We start from the raw sequence: 19,753 nt of genomic DNA, 5'->3' as shown, positions 1-19,753 counted from the left end.
CCATACTGAGGCATTGTGAGGGGCAATTCCAATGAGAGAGCACTCTGGATGCTCACATGCTGTTTGTCTCTCCTCTGCTGCCACCCCCCACCCTACATTTTGAAAATAAAAAAAAATCTTTACTCAGCCACTGCTGACAGAGGAAGCTTCCATTCAACAATGGAACATGTAAAAACTCCTTGTGCATGCTCAGAGCATTCCTCAAGCTCCAGGGACTTCCCTTGAAGTGAAAGATTTTGGAGTTTGCCTTGTGCCCATCGCCAGGCAGTATTATCACCCCGAAGGGGGAAATGGCTCAATTAAAGCTAATAGCATGAACTGGCCAATCAGAAATGACCCCTTATATCTTCAAGGAAGTGGGTCTTCTGGGCAAGCTTGAGGTCCCAGGAGCCAGTGCGAGAACATCCTGTTCCTTTTTCCACAAAGGTGAAGTGAGAACAGCTCCAGCTGCATTACTGGAAGGTTGTTCTTGAAGGTGTGCGTGTGTGCATGCATGCATTATGTGTATGTTCTGGGTTTGTGTGTATGGTCTGGACTTGCTGTGTGTCTGTCTGTATGGTCTGGTTGTGTGTGTACTTGTGTGTGTCTGCATAGGGCATGGTAGGTATTTGTGTGTATAGTCTGGTGTGCGTGTGGTCTGGTCTGGGATTTGTTAGCGTGTCTGCACTGGGGTTACTATATGTGTGTCTGTATGGTTTGGTCACGTGTGTGTGTTCAAAGATTGCTTTTCTGTGTGGCTCTGAGGATATTGTATCTTATTCTAATCGTGATCATCATTATCATCATGATCAGTGTTATGGTTTGTGGTTGTGTGTGTGTGTGTGTTATTTGTGGTATTCTATTGGCTTCCTAAGGGATATACTTTATAAGGGATATACATCATCATCATCATCACATGCAAAGGGATACTCATACATTCCCCTGTGCAATCTAGTCCTCCTTACAAGAAAAGCATAATCTGAGGATGTTATACAGTGCTGCTTCTGAGGAGGCCTGGTGTGGTGGATGCTTTTTGATGGCTGTGGAAAGGCATGGATTTTTGGATTCTTTATTGTGCTTTTCTGTGTGGCTCTGAAAATATTATGTCCCATTTCAATTGTATAGGTTCTCACTTGTTATTCCACATCTTAGAATGACTTGCTTCTCTGTGGAATGGGAATTGCTGCTGGAACAGGCGAATGTGGCCCCAGACAAGTGCTTCTGTGTGGCTGTGTGATTTTCTCGCTCCAACTCCCCTTTGTGTGTTCTGCACTTCAGTTTTCTTTTACCGTGGGCTGGGTTGATGACAGTTGGGGAATCAAAGAGGACTCTACCTTTCATGACCCTTTGGCTCAGCCTTTGTCCTCCACCCCTCCACACAGAACAGCCACCATCCTCCCTTGGGGATTATGAGCAATTAAATTGATAGGAAATGTAATATCGTATGCAGCTGCTCACCACAAATTGTTGAGTTACCCAGCATTACTGCTGCCTACCAGGGGGTTGGCAGGAGGTACTAGATGGCACTTTCCCAGGGGGAACCATTTAACCTGGAGATAACTCAGAGAAAAATGTTGCAAAATATAGGTTTTATGAAACTTAATGCTTAATTTTGCATATGAAATTTTTATTTTGTGATGCAGCTTGGCTTGGTATAGAGCATGCCTGCTTATTGTTTAGGCTGATGCCTAATATATCACAATCCTCACTGGTATAAAGCAGCAACCTTGGAGTTGGAGGGAAAAGCTGTAAGATCTAGGTCATATATAAGCCAGGATGTTTCTCCTGCTGGAGAAAAAACATGGGAATTGATTAAAGCTTTTTTCTCCCTTTAATCAGTGTAACTGTCAAGCTAGTGCAACTCTTAAGTCCTTGGCTTAGACAGAAACATCACACAGACAAGAAATTTATTTCTGACTAAATGCAAAAAAAAGAAAAAAACCCTCCATATTTTTCTCTAAAGTATATCTTACTTGCACAGCTCAAAATATGCTGTTCCTTTGCAGAAAGGAGAGGCTCAGGGTGGGTATTTCTAAACATTTCCAGCTTCTCCAGTTTCTTGACAGTCTTTCTGAACTATTTTGGAAGCTGTGTCCCTATGGCCTGCCATGTCAGTTATTATATTGAAAATTTAATTGTTAAAGGGCTTTGACACTGAACTTTATAAATTTGTTCCAACTGACCTTGTCTCAGTTATTTGCCAGCCTGGCATGAAGCCACAGAAACTGTTATTTGTTCTCATGCAGTAGGTAGAAAGACTGTGGACAAGGGGATAGGCATTTTATTTGACTGTAAATGAAGAAGCAGCTTTAAGTAAAGAGATTAGCATGCTTGCCACAAAGCTTCCTTTCTTTCAAATGAGTTAGGTTAGTTTGTGCTGGATTACTTGTGTCCTGCACAAGATTAGTCTGTCTGCATCTTTCTATTAATGTAAGTTTATTTTAGCATTGCTTTCCTTTTCTTGACATGCTTTAATCTGACTACATTTGGAGGTAGTTAGTCTGATAACAGGTTCCTGAATCACTGTCTCAAGACTGTATCATTTCAGCCTGTATCACTGCAGAACTGCATTTACTATATTCTTTCCCAATAACATCTCCCCATTCCACCTGGTCCCATTTTCCTCTTCTTATACTGTTTTTTCTTGTTTGTTTGTTTGTTTGTTCATTTATCATCAAGCCTAAGGAAGAGTTTGGGGAAGCACATAAGCTAGTTCACATTCTTGTGATTTTTACTTGGTTGTTTAAACAACATCTTGCTGTCCCTCTTAGAGCCTGGCAATCTAAAGACAAGTACTAAAATTTCACTTTAAAAAAGAAGAAATTACCCGCAACAGTAAAATTATACTAAATAATGCATTCTTGTTTGTAAAAAGTTCTTGTTGGTGTCATACAGCCTTGAGTGCCATAGTTCAGGAAGGCACACTAAACTTTGACATGTATTCATGTCAGATAAATAAATGCCATTTTTGCCCTGCCTCAAGCAATCTGATTCATTACATCGACTCAATCCAGTAAAAATAAGTCATAGCTCTAATTCAGGGTAGATTATGAATGGTTATGGCAGAACTGTAGTCCTCAAAGAGGCTAGCCCTTTTATGCCTTTATCCAAAACTGCGGGAGTTCTCTCCCTGCAGGGTAACTCAAAACTTGGATGCAGGAGCAGTGAGATCTGCACAAACGGGCCAGATCCCCAGTTGCAAAACCACGAGGGTCTCTGTGTTAGCTGCTGAAGAATTGCAGTTGAACTGGTGGCTGCCTTGTGCACTAACAAAAAGTCTGCTTGCAGGCAGACCTTTTGTGGCTTTGACTTTCATGATGTGTGAAAATAAACTGTGGCATTTGTGCCATAGCACTGAGGAAAGTGCAGAATGACACCTGTAGAATTCCGAAGAAAAGCAATGTGATATTGTTCAGCTATCGCTGGCTGCATTCAGTTAGAAGTTCTGGGCATTAAATGCACCACAGGGAGAACAGTGTGTTAAAGTAGAAGAGAGGCTTGCTAAATTGTTACCCTTAATCTCAACTTGAAAAATATACAGGAGAGATGACCAGCCATTAACATCAGCTCTTTTTGAATGTGATTTGGGTTGCCAGTGAAGTACTCTTAAATTCCTGTTCTTTAGGACAGCGTATGCACACCTGCCCATAGGGCTATGCATTTCTAATATCTGTGTATTCTTAAGGGATGGGTCATACATGATGAATGCAGAAAAAAGTGGTGGTTTACTTGTCCAAATCAATGTGCTTGTAGTGGTCAAACACTTCTGACAGAACTTGCTGTCTAAGCAACTTGAGGTAGTTTTAGCAGAAAAACTAGCAACAAGCATTACCACTGTGGAGTCAGTTTGTCATCAAAGAAATCCAATGTGATCATCAAAGGTCCAAAGTGACACTTATAAGGCCTTTTCTTAAAAACGGCACCCATGTCACAAGGCAGGTGCTATAATAATTGAACAGCCATGGAGGAATTGTCCACAGAAAAGTCAGGTATCTTTACCCCTGGGTGGTCATTTGTTCTGTACTTTGATATGGATTACACAACCAGTACAGTCCTGCCTGATTCCTACCAACTGTATGAATTACTGGGAGCTCATGTGGATCAAAGCATGCTACACATCTTCAGGGTGATGATCAAAGGCATGGAAATGGCACACTGGCTCCTTAAAACCTAGGCTGCCTTGCCATTCTTGAAGATGGCTCTACCCCAGTCAGGGGAAGGGGGGGAACTTTTTTTTTCCAAAGACCCCGCAGGTGCTTAGACTTCCAAGGACAACCAAAAGTAGGATATAAAGCACTTGTAAATATTGAAGTCTATTATAAACAAGTATTGTGCCCCATAGAAATTAGGACAAAGTTGCAAGACAGAAGAAATGGGACATGTTAACTATGAAATGCAAAAACATGTGGCTTTTGTTCCTTTTCAGTTCATTCATTTATAAAACACTGGATTTTATATAACATCTAACTTCTACATTTATGTTTCTCCTAGGCGTCTGGATGCTAACCATATCAGCTTCGTACCTCCCAACTGTTTCAGTGGCTTGGTTTCACTAAGACACCTGTGGCTAGATGACAACTCTTTGTCAGAAATTCCAGTGAAAGCCTTCCGGAGTTTGCCAGCACTTCAGGCAATGACACTGGCACTGAACAAAATACACCATATTCCAGATTATGCTTTTGGAAACCTCTCCAGCTTAGTAGTTCTGTAAGTTTTCCTTGCATTTCAAAAATATAACATCACGGTTAACTGACTCTATCAAGGACTTCATGCTGTTGACATTCTGAAATAATTTAATATAAACCTACTGAGAAATACAATGTACTATTAGCAGAGTGAGTAGCAAAAATGTGGAATGCTGGATAAATCCAGAAATAAGTGAACAACGCCAACTGAATGCTAGTACTTAAGTGGAGGTGGATGGGCTCTAAACGTTCATGCATTTCTTTATTCTTGCATTTATTTAAAGATGTAGTTTATCTTCTCTCACACATGCAAAGGGATATGAAATTAATTGTTGGAAAATAAGTTTTGCTTGTAGTCTGATCCTGAGATTTGCTTCAGAAGTAAACAAACATTTTAAGATATAGTGGCTTTTTCACGTGACTGTTTAGTTAAAAGGGAACAGATTATGTGGAAGGGGAGACCTCAGATTTGAGGTGAAAGATCTGCTTCTCCTTCTTTTTCCTGGGGCAATTGTATGAAGAGTCAGCCATCACACAGGTACCTCTGAGCAAGCCACTTTCAGAATTTCAAACAGATGGGTGCAGGGGCTGGGGAGTTAATGGTGACTGAAAACCAGTTTAATTTTTTTTTCTAGAGTTATCTTTGTTGATATTGGAAGAATGGCCTTTTCCTTGTGCCATCTTTGCCCTACTCCGAGTCATAGTCTCTGGAGAGCCCTTCGTAAAATATATCCTAAGATTCCTATCACTCAATCTCACTCCATTTTCTTTCCTCCTATCAAGGTTTGCGGGAGTGGGGGTGGGGGGGGAAGCAAAAGACACTGATTTGAGAGATATGCTGTCTGCTTTTTCCAAAGCTAAATTCTGGGTTGTGGGGGAGGTTTGTGTAGGGTCCAGTTTCTGCTCTTTTCACTTTGGAGAGATGTCTACTTTACCCTGGAGAGTCCCAGAAATAGTCTGAAGGGGTTCAGGTCAACTCAGGATTCAGCAATGCAGATTTTTTCTAAAACTCTAATTAATTAATTAATGAAATAAATACATATAGCTAAGTAGTAATTGATACCTTTCACCTTTTCCAAAAATTCCAAAATAGTTCCACTAATCTACCCCAACAGAATATAATTTGGAATTGTAAAGTATACAGGTAATAGTTAAGCAGAGCAATAAAACAAAAGTAGGTCTTACATGCTAAAATGTTGATGTGATCCAAATCTGCTTTTGATCTCAGCTGAATAATTGAAAGTTGCCCAGTTCCTTTGTGACCTCACAGAAATCTAAGCTATTGGCCACAGATGAACTACTGATATCTGCCTGCAAGATTCCTTTGTGACATCAGATTATATCCAGTAATGGTAAAGAAAGATCTAGAGAAGGCAGACAAATCAGGTTCTGAGATTATTGCATGAGTGAAGAGATTAAGAGGATAAGGAGGATAATGAGGTATAAAGGGAGCATCCAAAGATATGTACACATGGACCACAAATGCAAACCATACTAAACGATCATGCTAGTAATTGTTAAAATGCTAATTGATTTTTTTTAAAAAGAAAAGAAATAAAAGAATGATTTTCTTTGGTTCATTTGTATCCAAATACAACATCTGATTCGGCATTCTCTTTTTGTGGGCATAGAAAGGATGTTTCCTTTATTAACATTTAGTCACCCACTCTGCCATCTTGCAGTTTTGTCGGCATCATTATTATGTGCAGCAAATTATACAAATCTTTGAGTAGAATGGAAAATCTGATCCCATTTTCAACAGGAAAAAAGGCAGGTTGCTTACTTGTAACTGATGTTCTTCAAGTGGTCATCTGTGCATTCACACATTTATTTATTTATTTATAAAATTTGTATGCCATCCAATTGCTTGCATCTGGATGGCTTACAGCATAAATAAATTGACAACCCACTCTGGCTGCAAGTTAATAAAACACAGCAATAAACTCAATATTAAAACAAGTTAAAATATCGATTAAATAAAAAGGTCTTATGGGCCTTTGCACCTCTGCAGAGCCTATTGTTGGAAGACTTCTATAGCTAAGTGTTCAATTTGGGCAGAAGCCCCCTTCCTGTTCTCAGGAAGCATGGAGTAGGTTCTTGCCCATCCTCTCAGTTCCTATAGAAACTGCCACGGGACTCTGGACTGAGGGGAGGAGAAAAGACCTCAACCCAGTCCAGCCCCAAGAATCCATGGAAAGTGAGGAAGCAACTGCTGGAGAGATGACAGCAAGCGGGCCTGGAGGGTAGGATGTGTGAATGCACCAATGGCTTTTCAAAGAATAGCAGTTTCAAGTAATCATCCGGTCTTTCTTCTGTGTGGTCTCTGTGCTGCACACATTTGGGTGACTGGCTAGCTTACCCTGTGAAGGATTGAAGGATGCTGTCATCACTGTAGAATGGAAGAAAGGACTGCCATGCTGAATGAGCGGTCTGCACTTGCATGGACATCCAGCCAGTAGCGTCTGATGAAGACCAAGGGCATGGACCACATGGCTGCTCTGTACATGTCTTGCAGGGGGATTCTGTGTAAGGAGGGCCATGGACAGGGTCCATGCTTGTGTGGAGTAGACCTTCAGTTGCATGGAAGGGTGGAGGTGGAAGTTGACAGTGCTGGAGACCCACTGGGATAGTCTCTGCGAGGAGAGTGGCTCTCCTTTCTTCTGGCCATTGTAGCAGATGAACTGTCTTGGTGAGCATTTGTGTCTGTGTAGCAAAAACATTTTGGTGGAGGGGGAAGAGGCCAGAAAGATCATGGGATAGCTTGTATCCTGACTTCTCCTGCCTCCACTCCACCAACCACTCCTCCTCATCTCTTGCAGCCTTATTTGCAATCTTAGAAAGACCATGAGGCCTCTTCTTTCTGCACTGGCCACAAGGGGAAGGAGGGGGGTCAGATCGCAGATCCCCCCCTCTCGGATCAGAGTGCTGTCTCCAATGACAGGTCTGAGAACCCGATGTCCGATGAGCTATGGGGGTCATAGGACTGTGACCCTAAGATTGGTCCTTGTGTACTCTAACTGTAGTAGCTGCCCTTGCGATTGTAAAAAGGAAATACTGGATGTTGGAGTGAAAAGGAGAACAAAGAGCAAAAATTGAATTAGTTATATGTGAAGGGTAGAGAGGTAAATAAGGTGAGAAGTAGAGAACTTAAGCACTTTAGGAGAAAGAGCCTGGAAACAAAATGGCTAAGTGACAGGTAGAATCCCTCTCCACTATACCTGTGTGAAAACCTGATTTTCATATAATCACACAGGCCTGGAAAAGGATAACTTTCAGCAGGTTTACCCATCCATATGTTTCCCTTGATTCTTTTGTGCACAGCATGTTCTTCTGACTTTGCTGTTAACTTTCTACCACAGGCATCTCCATAATAATAGAATCTTTTCCCTGGGAAAGAAGTGCTTTGATGGTCTCCACAGCCTAGAGACTTTGTGAGTTGACCTTTCGTTCATTATGCTTTGTTTTCCGTGTTTTCACTGACATTCTGCAAAACTAAAAAAGCTAAACATGCTTTTCAGATCACTACAGGCTCCGAGTCTGGTAGTTTATGATGAATCCTGAAATCAGTTATACTTTTCCTTTCAGTAGCGGCATAGAACATATCAGTGGCATTTGAAGAGAGTAGGTGTTCCTTGCACAATCTTGTGTCATTATCAAGTGTGACATATTTTTGCTTAGATTGAATTAGGCCAACTAAAATAGATTAAACTAGTTCATATTTCCTGATACAAATTTTAATGTATATGGTTTTAATCTGTAGTGAACTGCAGTACCTGAAGTTGTATTTATTTTGGTTACCTTTTTTAAAAAGTATAATTGCATTTTTTTTCTTTTCGTTCAAAGTAATTTAGGATGTTGACACTGATTTTAAGAATAACAGAACTCAGCTTTCAGTCTGGTTTTCTCAGTAAAGGAAATAAAACTAAGATTATTTGGGGGACTAGATTAACTAATCAAAATAATAATAAACAAGGAAGATGAAACAGTTAGAAATATTGATAAATGTATTGTGTTCTTGAAGTTTATTGTTGTAAGCTGCTTAGAGATGCCTGTTGGAATAGTTAGTAGTATACAGGTATAAAAATAAACTAAACGTTAAATAAGTTCTATAAATGTGTAGTCTTTAGATACAATGCAGGCAATGATTTATAACCTTATAAATACAATGAAGATGTATCCTTGAAAAGATGAACAAATACTATATAATTCAGTCTATGATATCCTCTTCTTGTCGTTGTTTTAATCAAGAGATCTAAATTACAACAATCTGGATGAATTCCCTACCTCTGTCCGAGCACTCAGAAACCTGAAAGAACTGTAAGTACTGAAGTTAGGGTATCTAAAAAGATTCCTTATTCCCAATGCTCAGCACATAATTTCAGTGCTGGTGGCTTTATCATCCTGACTGTAGGATGTAGCTGAGTCCTACTAGAGATTCCCCTTGTTTTCCAGCCTAGGAAAAAGAAATTTCAGCTTGGTTTTCCAGCTTTGAATACTATTTTATTGCCTAAGTAAACCTAAATTACAATTACAAATTGATATGAAACTGGCCATCTTGCTCTGGCATTCTGCTTTATGCTAATTTTAACTGCCTGTTCCATTTGAAGTGTGAAGATTTTGTTGTGTTACATGGACAGGATCCAGATTTGGACTTATGCAACTGGGCTTGTGGAAGTGTAGGTCCCCATACCCTTCTCCCTGCAGCACCCCCAGTTGCTATACTGGGGGTCTCGAGATGTTTGTAGGGGATGGGATAGAAAAGCCTTTCTTTCTTTCTTTCTTTCTTTCTTTCTTTCTTTCTTTCTTTCTTTCTTTCCTTCCTTCCTTCCTTCCTTCCTTCCTTCCTTCCTTCCTTCCTTCCTTCCTTCCTTCCTTCCTTCCTTTAATTAATATACAGGTTGTATGGAGGCCCTGCTGTGGGGTGGGAGAGGGGACATTCCCAAAAATCAGGTAATCTTCCCCGTGCCATGGGGAGGAGGAGACAAAGAAATCTACTTCTGCCAGTAAAGTGGCATGTTACTAAATCTGAATCCAGTCCCATGTTTTGACTTGTAAGCTGATCTGAGAACCAAGGCTGTAGAGCATTCTAAAAATGGTAATAATTAGCTTTTTTTAAAAAAAATAATAATCTCATTTTAATAGAGCCACATAGGATTGTTGATAGGATAGCATGGGTGTTTATTAATGTAATAAAGTAAGGACAAAACTTGATCTTCTGTGATGTACTTGGGTAAATCTGTCTAACCAATTGCACCTATTATGAACTTAGGTACACTTTAGGTGGGTCTCAGTGGAGATCAAGTTTGTTTTGATAGAAACAACGTATCTTCTGCTTCTCATTATGGGTGTGGATTAATTACAATTCTTAAAAAACAAAACAAAAAAGGAAGATTGTCAGTGTTACAATCATTTAGCCAAACCACCATATTGCATTGTATTATTCTGATGGGCTGTCTGCACTCTTAGCCTTGGCATATGATCTCTCAGATTTATGAATAAAATTGAATTTTATCCAGATTTGAAGGTTATATGGAACTATAACACACCCTCTAGTGATAATGGAAACTATTTTGCTGTTTTTACTGGCTATTAAAAAAATGAATTGACCATTTTTGTGGTTTAATGAGGATACTTGATTCTCCATTTTATAATGCAATTGAAACAACTTCAGTGAAATTAGAACTGTAATGTCCTAAATTCTCGGAATCAATAAGATAATGTGAAAGGGCAACTGAAGTGAAAAAGGCTCATCTCAATTCTTTGCACAAACTACAAGAACAATTAAGTTGCTCTGAGGAGAGTCTCAAAATCATCTGGTTCAGCCCTGTGAACTAAGACAGATTCCTTTGACTGCCATCTCTTCTTGTTATTCAGTAGTACCTTTGGAATAATGCAAAGGAAGCAAAAGCTGCTTATAGCTGCTGATATAACCTTGCTTTTAGCAGCCAGTTCTTCTTCCTATGGATTGATCCGGCTCATATGTATCTCTGCCACAGCCACTTCCCTGCAAGAACTGGGCCCTGTAAGTGTGACATGGATATGGCTGATTGCCTCGCAAATGCCACATGGTTCCAACTTTGATATGGGATCCCAACCATGTAAAATCAGTGGCTATCCTGAATGTATGAACTGGGACACTCTGAGAAGCAGTAGTGCTGACAACATCCCTGAAGTGTATTTATTTACCATAAGTGAGGGTCAAACAATATGTTAAGTTAAATTGAATATGTCTGGGAATCAAGGGCTCTTTCAAGAATAGTCAAAGAAGAGAGGCAGACAATACTGAAGGAGTTTAATCCTTTCCCCTGTGTTGCAGTTCTGACAAAAGTCTCCTCCCCAGTACACTTTTGCCACCTAAACGTGTCCTAATTTAACCGTTTGTAAGGTGTGTTGTGTTTTCTTCTGTTAAGAGTAACATTTAGTTAGTTCATCTCCACACTCTCAAATAGTCAAAGGTCTTTGGATTGCTCACAGTAATTCACAGAATGTAGCAGAAATACAATATTAAAATACAATATAAAATGCAGCATAAAATTGTTGGTGTGTGTGTGTTTAATATGTTGTAAGCTGCCTAGGGAGACTTTTTGGCAGTGATAGGCAGCCTATAAAAATGTGAATAAATAAATAAAATTTCAAGGCATCCCTCAGAAGGCCTGAGATGTAATCAAAGTCTATATGTAGATCCAGGTCAGAAGAGGCATTTCCTCAGGTATTGCAATCCCAAACCATGTAGGAATTTATAGGTTAAAATTAGAGCCTTAGAAGTGTACAGGCAACTAGTGCAAGCAGTGAGAATTGGTCTTACGTGTTCAGAACTTCTGGTCCCAGTTATTAATCCAGCTGCCACATTGTGTATAAACTGCAGCTTCATCCAAACCTCAAGGGTATAATGTGGGGGTTACCAGGGCATAGATTACTGAAACCAATTTATCCCTGCCCAGATAAGGGCATAGTTGAGTCACCAGCAGAAATTGACAGGGGGCACTCATTTTGCATAAGGGCATCTGATCCTCCTGGGATATATAGTTCTAAGAGGACCCCAAAACTATGAACCTGCTCCTTCAGGGGGACTGTGACTCATCCAGAATGGGATAAGCCCCCTCTCTCCGGTCAGAAGACCTACACACTACCAGCACCTCTGCTTTGCTTGGCTGGACCTTCAGTTTATTAGCCTTCATTCAGTTCAGTGTCACAGCCAGGCATCTATTTAGCACATCCGCAGTCACAGCTGGGAGATGAAAAGGAAAAGTAGAGCATACTAACAGCAGTGTGCATTTCCCCATTATATTATTTCACTTTATATTTCCCTGCTCTGTCATCTAAAGTGTGGCTATCATTTAACATATGGAAACATTTTGCACTGTAAATGGTATTTGGATACAAATTCATCTGAATTTTGCCCATTGCTGCCATATGGCAGATGCATCTCCAAATTCCACCAGGATGACCGAAAAAGCATCCTGTATGCATTAAAAAAATAATTATGATCTAGATGAATGATGGTTCCATCAGACTTGTAACAGACTTTCTCAGTCCCTGTGTCTTTGAACATAAATTCAGCTATCTTCTAAACATGCTGCCAGCAAGGCTGGCTTTCTGCATTGCTTCATATGTGACATTTTTGACTTTGCAGCAAGCAGCCCTCATTTCCCAGAATCCAGGCAACACGTTGGACAGAATTTCCCAAATCCTCCACAGCAATTTCATTTACGCACATGGTAACTCATCCATACACAAAGAAAGGAGCTTCTCTCAAGAGTGACCACAGTACTTCTACTAGCAGTTGGAAATATTGTCTGAAATTGGCAATCAGGATACAATAGTTACTAGATTACAAAAATGAGGTACTAGCCTGTTGTGGAGAATCCCATCCCTCTTGCAACAGTTCCCTATATTCCAGTGCTAGGGATGGAGAAAGAGGCTCCCATCCTCTGACAGCCCACTTGCCTTCTCCATGCAGCCTGCCTGGTTTCCTCCTGGTGCAGAAGACAGGCTCTGTCCCTTCTCTGTGAGTCCACTAACCTGCACACAATACTTGTAGACTATGGATAGCACGGTAGTGCTTAAGACAGGCTTCATTATTAAGCTACTTTCTTCTACAGTCAACTTAAATATGGACACATAATGCAAATTGTGCAATAGGAAGCCGGCAAGACATACTGATTTCCTCCTCCTTGGATGGTATCTTTCCAGTCTCCTTTCCTGTCTTTTTTGCTCTTTGCATTTGCAAGATGTTCATGTTCCCTGTGCTAAGTCCCCTTGAGTCCATTAGATGGATCTCAGTGATGCTTTGCACAAGGCTTCTAGGTTTTTTGAAGCTAAGAGGTCTTCATCCGTTCCCTTGAGCATGTGCCAGTTTCTCATATACATTTTAAACTCATATTCTCTGTGTGGTGCTCCCAGGTATTCAAAGGTGTGTACGTACAAAAAGGCCGTATGCCTTCACATATTGCTTCCACACTAAACATATGTATATAAGTATGGTGACAGTCGCTGTTAAAATGAGGCCTGCTATAGTGTTCTGAGTTTAAAATATTTGAAACTATTTTTATTTTAACATTAGTTTATCAGTTGTATTTATCCCCCCAGTTAAATAACCACGATGGTCACCAAACCTTTCTGCAGATTAGGAAGGAGGCTAGCATGAATAGTCATTAACATTAGCTGAATCTTACTAATTTTTCCTGCACACCAAATAGTATTGCAACAGTTCACTGCCTGATCTTCAGAAAATATCTCTGTTGCATTATCCCACCCCCCCAGGATAAATTAATGCTAAACATGATGAAAACCTCTGGGTTTTAATATGAAGTTTAGATACCCACAAAACTGTTCAATGCTGTGTTCTACCTTAACTTCCCTTGTTCCCCATTTTTCCAGAGCAAGTGCTTTAAAGTGCAACTGGTTTTCTGGGCCATCTGAGTATGGTCACTAATCTCAGCAGCTGATAACCTTGCCTGAGCAATGAATAGAGGTGCTTGTGCTAGTGAACCATCCAGTGTTTCCATTTAAATCTGGGAAACTTTGTTCATACCCGATTGAACAAATGAACATTTCCCACACTAATCATTACTGTTCCTCTTGTTTGTAACAATAGATTATTACTCATGTGAATAAAATGCTGTAATTAATTGGGAGACAATTTGCTTCTTTCTTGAATAGGAGTAATTACATTGTTTAGCTTGTCCATTTAAAATACTTTCATAAAGAAACTATGAGAACAGATAAAATGTAAAGGATGCCCTGGGATTTTCTGTAAATCCACATTCATTAGCACCTTAATCTAAAACACACTGGAAGTAAGTTCTGTTGATTTTAATTAAAACATTGTCCAATAAGAGGCTTAGAAGAATGGTCTAAGTACACTCACATGGGGGACAAAGTCCTGCTGAACTCTTTGGGGCCTGCTTTGGAGTCAACATGTGTGGACTCATTACTAAAAGAAGGACTTCAGCAGGAACTGCATAACATTGAGCATACCAACCAGGACAGCATCAAATGCAAATAACTTTTGATCTTATTGCTTTCAGGGGGATGATTGTGTGCCCTGTGAAGATTATTAAGGGTATAAAAGGCTTGAGAAAATTGATGCTAATGCTACAAAATTAGGAAAATATTCCATCTGTTCTATTAAACTGTTTTTGTTTCTGTCCCCAACCTTGCTGCCATAATGTGGGTGGAATAGAAAGCCGTCCATTATTGCATCAGCTAGCATTCTACAGAACTGAATTTGTCTCAGGAACACGTGCGTTACCATATCTTTAAAACATGCAGTTCATATCTTGCAAATATATGTATGATATTCTATGTTGTTTCCTTTTCAGGGGATTTCATAGTAATAATATCAGGTCAATACCCGAACAGGCATTTGTGGGCAATCCATCACTCATAGCGATGTAAGTAGTCACAAAATAAGTGAATAGAAAAAATGAAATTAATTACTCAATGTCATTGTCAGTCCTATCCTATGCATAGGCTGGTGCTTCCCAACTTCATGAATTTCCATGCTCCTTCTGGACACTGTATCTTCAATGCCCCAACCCAAAAACTTGACTAGGTTTCCTGCCCACCTCCTGCACCCCGTGTTGCTTCTTCCACTCTTGCCTGTTCCCCAAGACCCGGCTCCATGACACTTTATCACTCTCCTCAGCTCTGGCACAGAGTTACCCTATCATGCTATTTCTTTCTCTGCCTCCTGCACACACCCTTTCCCCTTATCACTTCATTTCCAGCCTGATGGAAAGAAACTACAACTATCAGGAAATTTCAGCCATTTGAACTGGTTACGGAAGGGCCACTTCCTCCCACTGGTAAGCCCTGATTCTATAAATATGTATAGGCTTGCTATTAAAAAGTCTTGAGAAGATTTCGGAGGGCCCTTTTCCACTAATGGAAACCTACCTTCAAATTTTGGGGAAAATCTTAACTGCATTGTAGAATCCTCAGTTTCCATGTGCCAATACTAAGATTGCAAATTCCCATGTCCCTTTTTATGCTGTTGCACTCAAGTTGTTATTTGTGAAGGTCAATTTAAAAATATAGCCCATGTGGAGTCTGCTGACAAGCATGTATCCATGTTGGCATTTCTCACCATGGGCAAAGTATGGACATACTCCAGATTCTGCACATAAATGAGCCAATTCATAAATTAAGAAGTTCCTTTGGCCAGTCTCAGAAAGACCATTTTTATTATTACCCTTTCAGTTAGTTGGCAGTGAAGGAGCCAAACACAGATGAAAGTGTTGCATACTTGTTTCATGATGTCTTCAGTAACATATCTCAATGACAGAAGGAAAAGTAAGGAAATGAAGAAAAATGTGTTTTAAGTTACTTGTCTGAAGCAGTGTAAGGCCTTTTTATATTGTGCTTAAGTTTGAGGCCAAATTCTTCTAGACTCTTAGTTTGGATGTAATATATCTCAAATTAAGTCAAGTGATGCACAAACCTTTTCCATCCATGAATGACTGAAGACCTCTTGTGTGACTTATCCATAAATTCCTAGAGAACTTTGGTTAGCAGGTTTGGAACAAATAAGGATCTGAATCCATAATTTAAAGCTGGCTTCTGAATTGACTTGTTCTGAGCCTAGTAATCAAAGGGATGGAGCACGCAAGCACAAGGCTTATGCTTATCTTGCTTCATATTACATCCAGATCAGACCAAAAAGTTCATTTTCAGTGAATGCCACCCAATAAAATAAACAAGGCTTCACACAGAAGAAAAGATAGTAACTCTGGAGAGGACATTCTTAGGAGTGTCTTACTGTCACACTTGTTACACAAATGTCTGAAGTAATGCTCAATCTCATTCCTATCCATTTCAGGGTATTCCAGACTTTTATAGTCCACACTGATCCATAAACATACATTTGCTCTGAGATAGAATGAGGCTAGAATTGTAATTTGGGAACAAATTAGAGGAGAAAACCTGTTTTAGCAGATTAAAAGTAGCCCTGCGAGAGAAGACGTAATGAACAGATTGAAGGCAAGGGCTTCAAAGCTTTTATGAGCATCCCTAATTTATTGCACATGTATTTGAAGATATGCATCTTAAGAGTTAAATTTCTTGTCTTCTTCTTCGCAGCCATTTTTATGACAACCCTATTCAGACTGTGGGAAAGTCTGCTTTTCAGCACTTACCTGAACTCAGAACCTTGTATGTATTCATATCTTTTAAAGCACTTCACCCCCCAAACAACTCCTCCTCTACTTTAAAAAAGAAAGAAAGAAAGACACACTAATTATGTTGTGTTTGTAACTTTAGGACATTAAATGGTGCTTCACAGATAACAGAGTTTCCTGATCTGACCGGGACAACAAGCCTGGAAAGCCTGTAAGTATCAGTTCATGTTACTTCTGAAAGCAGATGGCATTGATTATTGCAGATGTTGAGTTGCTTTAAAGGAGCTGACCTCCGACCACCCATTTGCAACCTGATCTGCAACCTGGCTAATCCAGAATTCATAGATTTGAGTTAGTTTGATCCCTTTGACACTGTGACCTGGCTCATGCACTTACTGGTCCAGCAGTCTTCTTATCTGAAGGGTGGAGAAACAGGTGGGTACCTCTCTGCTAAGCCGTGCACACGATGTCACTATGTGAAATAATATTCCATACAGAGGCGCATAGAGGAGCCTGATTTGGCCATGGGCAGGTTCACTAAACATGACAGTCCACCCTGTGAAGGGTCTCCATGGTGTGGATTGTTCACAGAAGGCCCCTTGGTGCATCTGCCAGGCAGTCAGGCTCTCAGTGGATTATCCTTCCCTGGCACACACATGATATCCCTGGCTTCTGAGCATCAAAACCTCTCATGTCTCCCCCTTTCTTCTCTGGCTGCAACTGCTTTGCTTTTGTGGGTGGGCTTCTTTTGAAATAGAGGTTGATTTTTATGGCAATATATTTCTCAGGTTTGGGACAACTCACTGTGGGTTCAGCAATGCCTAGAACAAACCATGGATGGTCATGGTGGCTTGCAGCAAAAAACCAGCTATCCTCCAGGAAGTGGCCTGGTTTTGGGTGGCATGGCTGTCCACCATGCCTGGCTGCACATGTACTTCCACTGCAAGAGTCATGGGCTTTTGCTGCTTACCTCGCAGGTTAATGTATATGCACAGTATAGGGAGATGACTGGGTGCAAGCATGTTCTTTCTCTGCACAAAGAAGACAAGCAGAGTGCTATGACATTGACATTGGGCACCAGAGAGGAATGTATTCTGGCATTTCAATTTAATCAGGCAGTGGATCAGGCTGTTAAGTGATAGGTATTGACTGTGAGTAATTTTTATACCTCAACAGAACCCTTACAGGAGCTCAGATCTCATCTCTTCCTGAAACAGTCTGTGATCAACTCCCCAACCTCCAAGTACTGTAAGTGTGAAGTGTAATTTACATTGAGTAATATGAATTTGAAAAGTTATCAAGAATATGTTATAAAATAAATATATACATTTAGACTTCTAAACTTCTAAATAGGCATATAATAAAGAATCTAGTGCTTCCTAAAACAGCCCCATAAATAAGAAATGCTAGTTTTCAGAATGGATCATTAAGTCCTTTTCCCATTTCTGCTCATTTCTGGTTGTTTAGGGCACCAGTAGTTTCCTATTGCATTAGCAGTAAGTCCCTCTGGCATGCAGACAACATAGAATTCCGTCCATTATTATGTGAGGAGACACAGTGGCTTGGTTTGCATGACATGAGAGCACTCCATTGCTGTTGTGCTATGCCAGGCACCAGCCACCTCCCTTTCTAGATGGCTTCCATGGCTGCCCACTTTGCCATTGCATGGCATGTTTTTCAAACCAAGCCACAGAGGGTGAGCCAGTTATTTGAGGGTCTTCAAAGGGCTCTCCGATTGTACATTCACAAGCAGGAATAAATTTGTTTTCATGGAGATTTTTTCAAGCAACATGAATAAGGAAACAGAATGGTCTTATGAATAATACATGCAAACTAACATGGAAGCAGGGTAGACTTATGAATAACATGTGCAAACTGAGCTCTTAATCCCTATTAGGAAAGGTTCTACACCTCAAATAGGTTTTAAGGAAATAATTGAGAAGAGGCGATGGACAGACTGGGGAGTGAGTTCAATGGATAACTTGATAGTAGCTGAAAAGGTGGCTGTAGGTACTGCAGCAAATGCAGCTGTCAGAATAGCTTGCATGCGATATGAGAATGGCACTAGGAAGAGTAGAAAGAAATGCAAAGGCTAAATGTAATGGCTAGGAACCAGTGCAAAGTACAGAGAGAGAAGTGGTAAACCACAGTAACAGGATGTGAAGGGAAGCATGTTAGATTTATTTACCAAAGAGCAGAGAGATGGCAGGAGAGAATGTTAGGTGACAGTGGTCTAAAATGAGAAATAACTAGACAAGGGTAGGTCAAGTTTAAAAACATGTGCAAAACTGTAATGAGAACACCTGCACAGATGTGGGAGACCTAGGTGAAATCAGTTCAGTCATACATTTATTGATGATTTATTAGATTTATATCCTACCTTTTTTCTTACAAAAAACTCAAAGTGGCTTGCATAATTCTAGTCCTCCTGCTCTCAATCTTATCCCCACAAGAACAACTCTGTGAGGTAGGTTGGGCTGAGAGTCTGTGACTGGCCCAAAGTCACCCAGTTGGCTCCATGGCTGAATGGGGAATAAAAGCCAGATAGCCTGAGTCCCAGTCCCACGCTCTTAACTACTACACCTAGTTTACTAGATGGACATGGATAGCATTTCTAAAAAGAGTTTGCATTGTAATGGAAACAGTATTATATAAACTTGGTTAGCCTGGTAGATTGAGATAAGCTAATGATACTATAATTAAATCTCATCGGGGCAATGGACTCGGATATTTTAAGAGGGTTGAGGGGAAATTAAGCCTATATATGGATTTGTGCAAGCTTTTTATTTTTTTTTCCAGACAGTTTTTAAAAGTCACTGGTGTCCAGGTAGCATAAATCTCATCTGGGCTCAGAAATACTTGGTAGAGCTACATACTAAAATATGAATGGATTTTTTTCTTTCCATATCTTTATTTTCTCCCTAAGCCACATTTATTCAACTGGAATTTTGAATAGTATTCCTGAGATATGTGGGAGACCTGGTTTCTTATAATGATTAACCAACACATTATTGTAACTTGCAAGAATGTTGCAGTGTTAGTTTAATCACTATCAAAAGTAATCATTCTGTCTACTTCTTTGTGAATGGGCCAACTGCACTTTCCTTTAACAATTACATCATGACAAATGTATCTCCTATTAGTTTGCTGGGCCAGCCAACATTCTAACTGTAACATATTAACATAATAGCAAAATGGCCCTTTATGAGCAAGGCTTATGTAGCTTGTTGCAGCTCAGGGGACATCATCACATTCCTGCAGTTTCTCCCTGGATACTGCAGGGCTGAAGGAGGTAGGCGGGAAGGAGACATGCAACCCTGCTGCGCTTGACCATCATCCCTCAGACTCAGCTGGATTTTAACCACCAGGGTTAAAGTGCGTGATTAAAAATCCTAAGGGGTTTAACGTGTTGTGTGAACTCAGCCATTCTGTCTTTGGTCTTTAAAGGTATATAGCCTACAATCTTGG

The 19,753-nt window shown here is 40.2% G+C and overlaps 1 protein-coding gene across 1 annotated transcript in view; it reads left to right on the top strand.

Moving 5' to 3' along the window:
- LGR5 (leucine rich repeat containing G protein-coupled receptor 5) overlaps nucleotides 1-19,753 on the top strand; it is an 80,253-nt gene that overhangs the window by 49,602 nt on the left and 10,898 nt on the right. The window contains 7 exon segments of the mRNA XM_044449858.1: nucleotides 4,471-4,686; nucleotides 8,024-8,095; nucleotides 8,913-8,981; nucleotides 14,489-14,560; nucleotides 16,248-16,319; nucleotides 16,428-16,496; nucleotides 17,462-17,533. Coding sequence (XP_044305793.1) covers nucleotides 4,471-4,686; nucleotides 8,024-8,095; nucleotides 8,913-8,981; nucleotides 14,489-14,560; nucleotides 16,248-16,319; nucleotides 16,428-16,496; nucleotides 17,462-17,533 — 642 coding nt within the window.

This window comes from Varanus komodoensis, unplaced genomic scaffold (genome assembly GCF_004798865.1).
Source record: "Varanus komodoensis strain SLA01 unplaced genomic scaffold, ASM479886v1 scaffold61, whole genome shotgun sequence".
NCBI lineage: Eukaryota > Metazoa > Chordata > Lepidosauria > Squamata > Varanidae > Varanus > Varanus komodoensis.
Note: the sequence above shows the minus strand (reverse complement) of the source record. Positions and strands in the feature narration are given on the sequence as shown.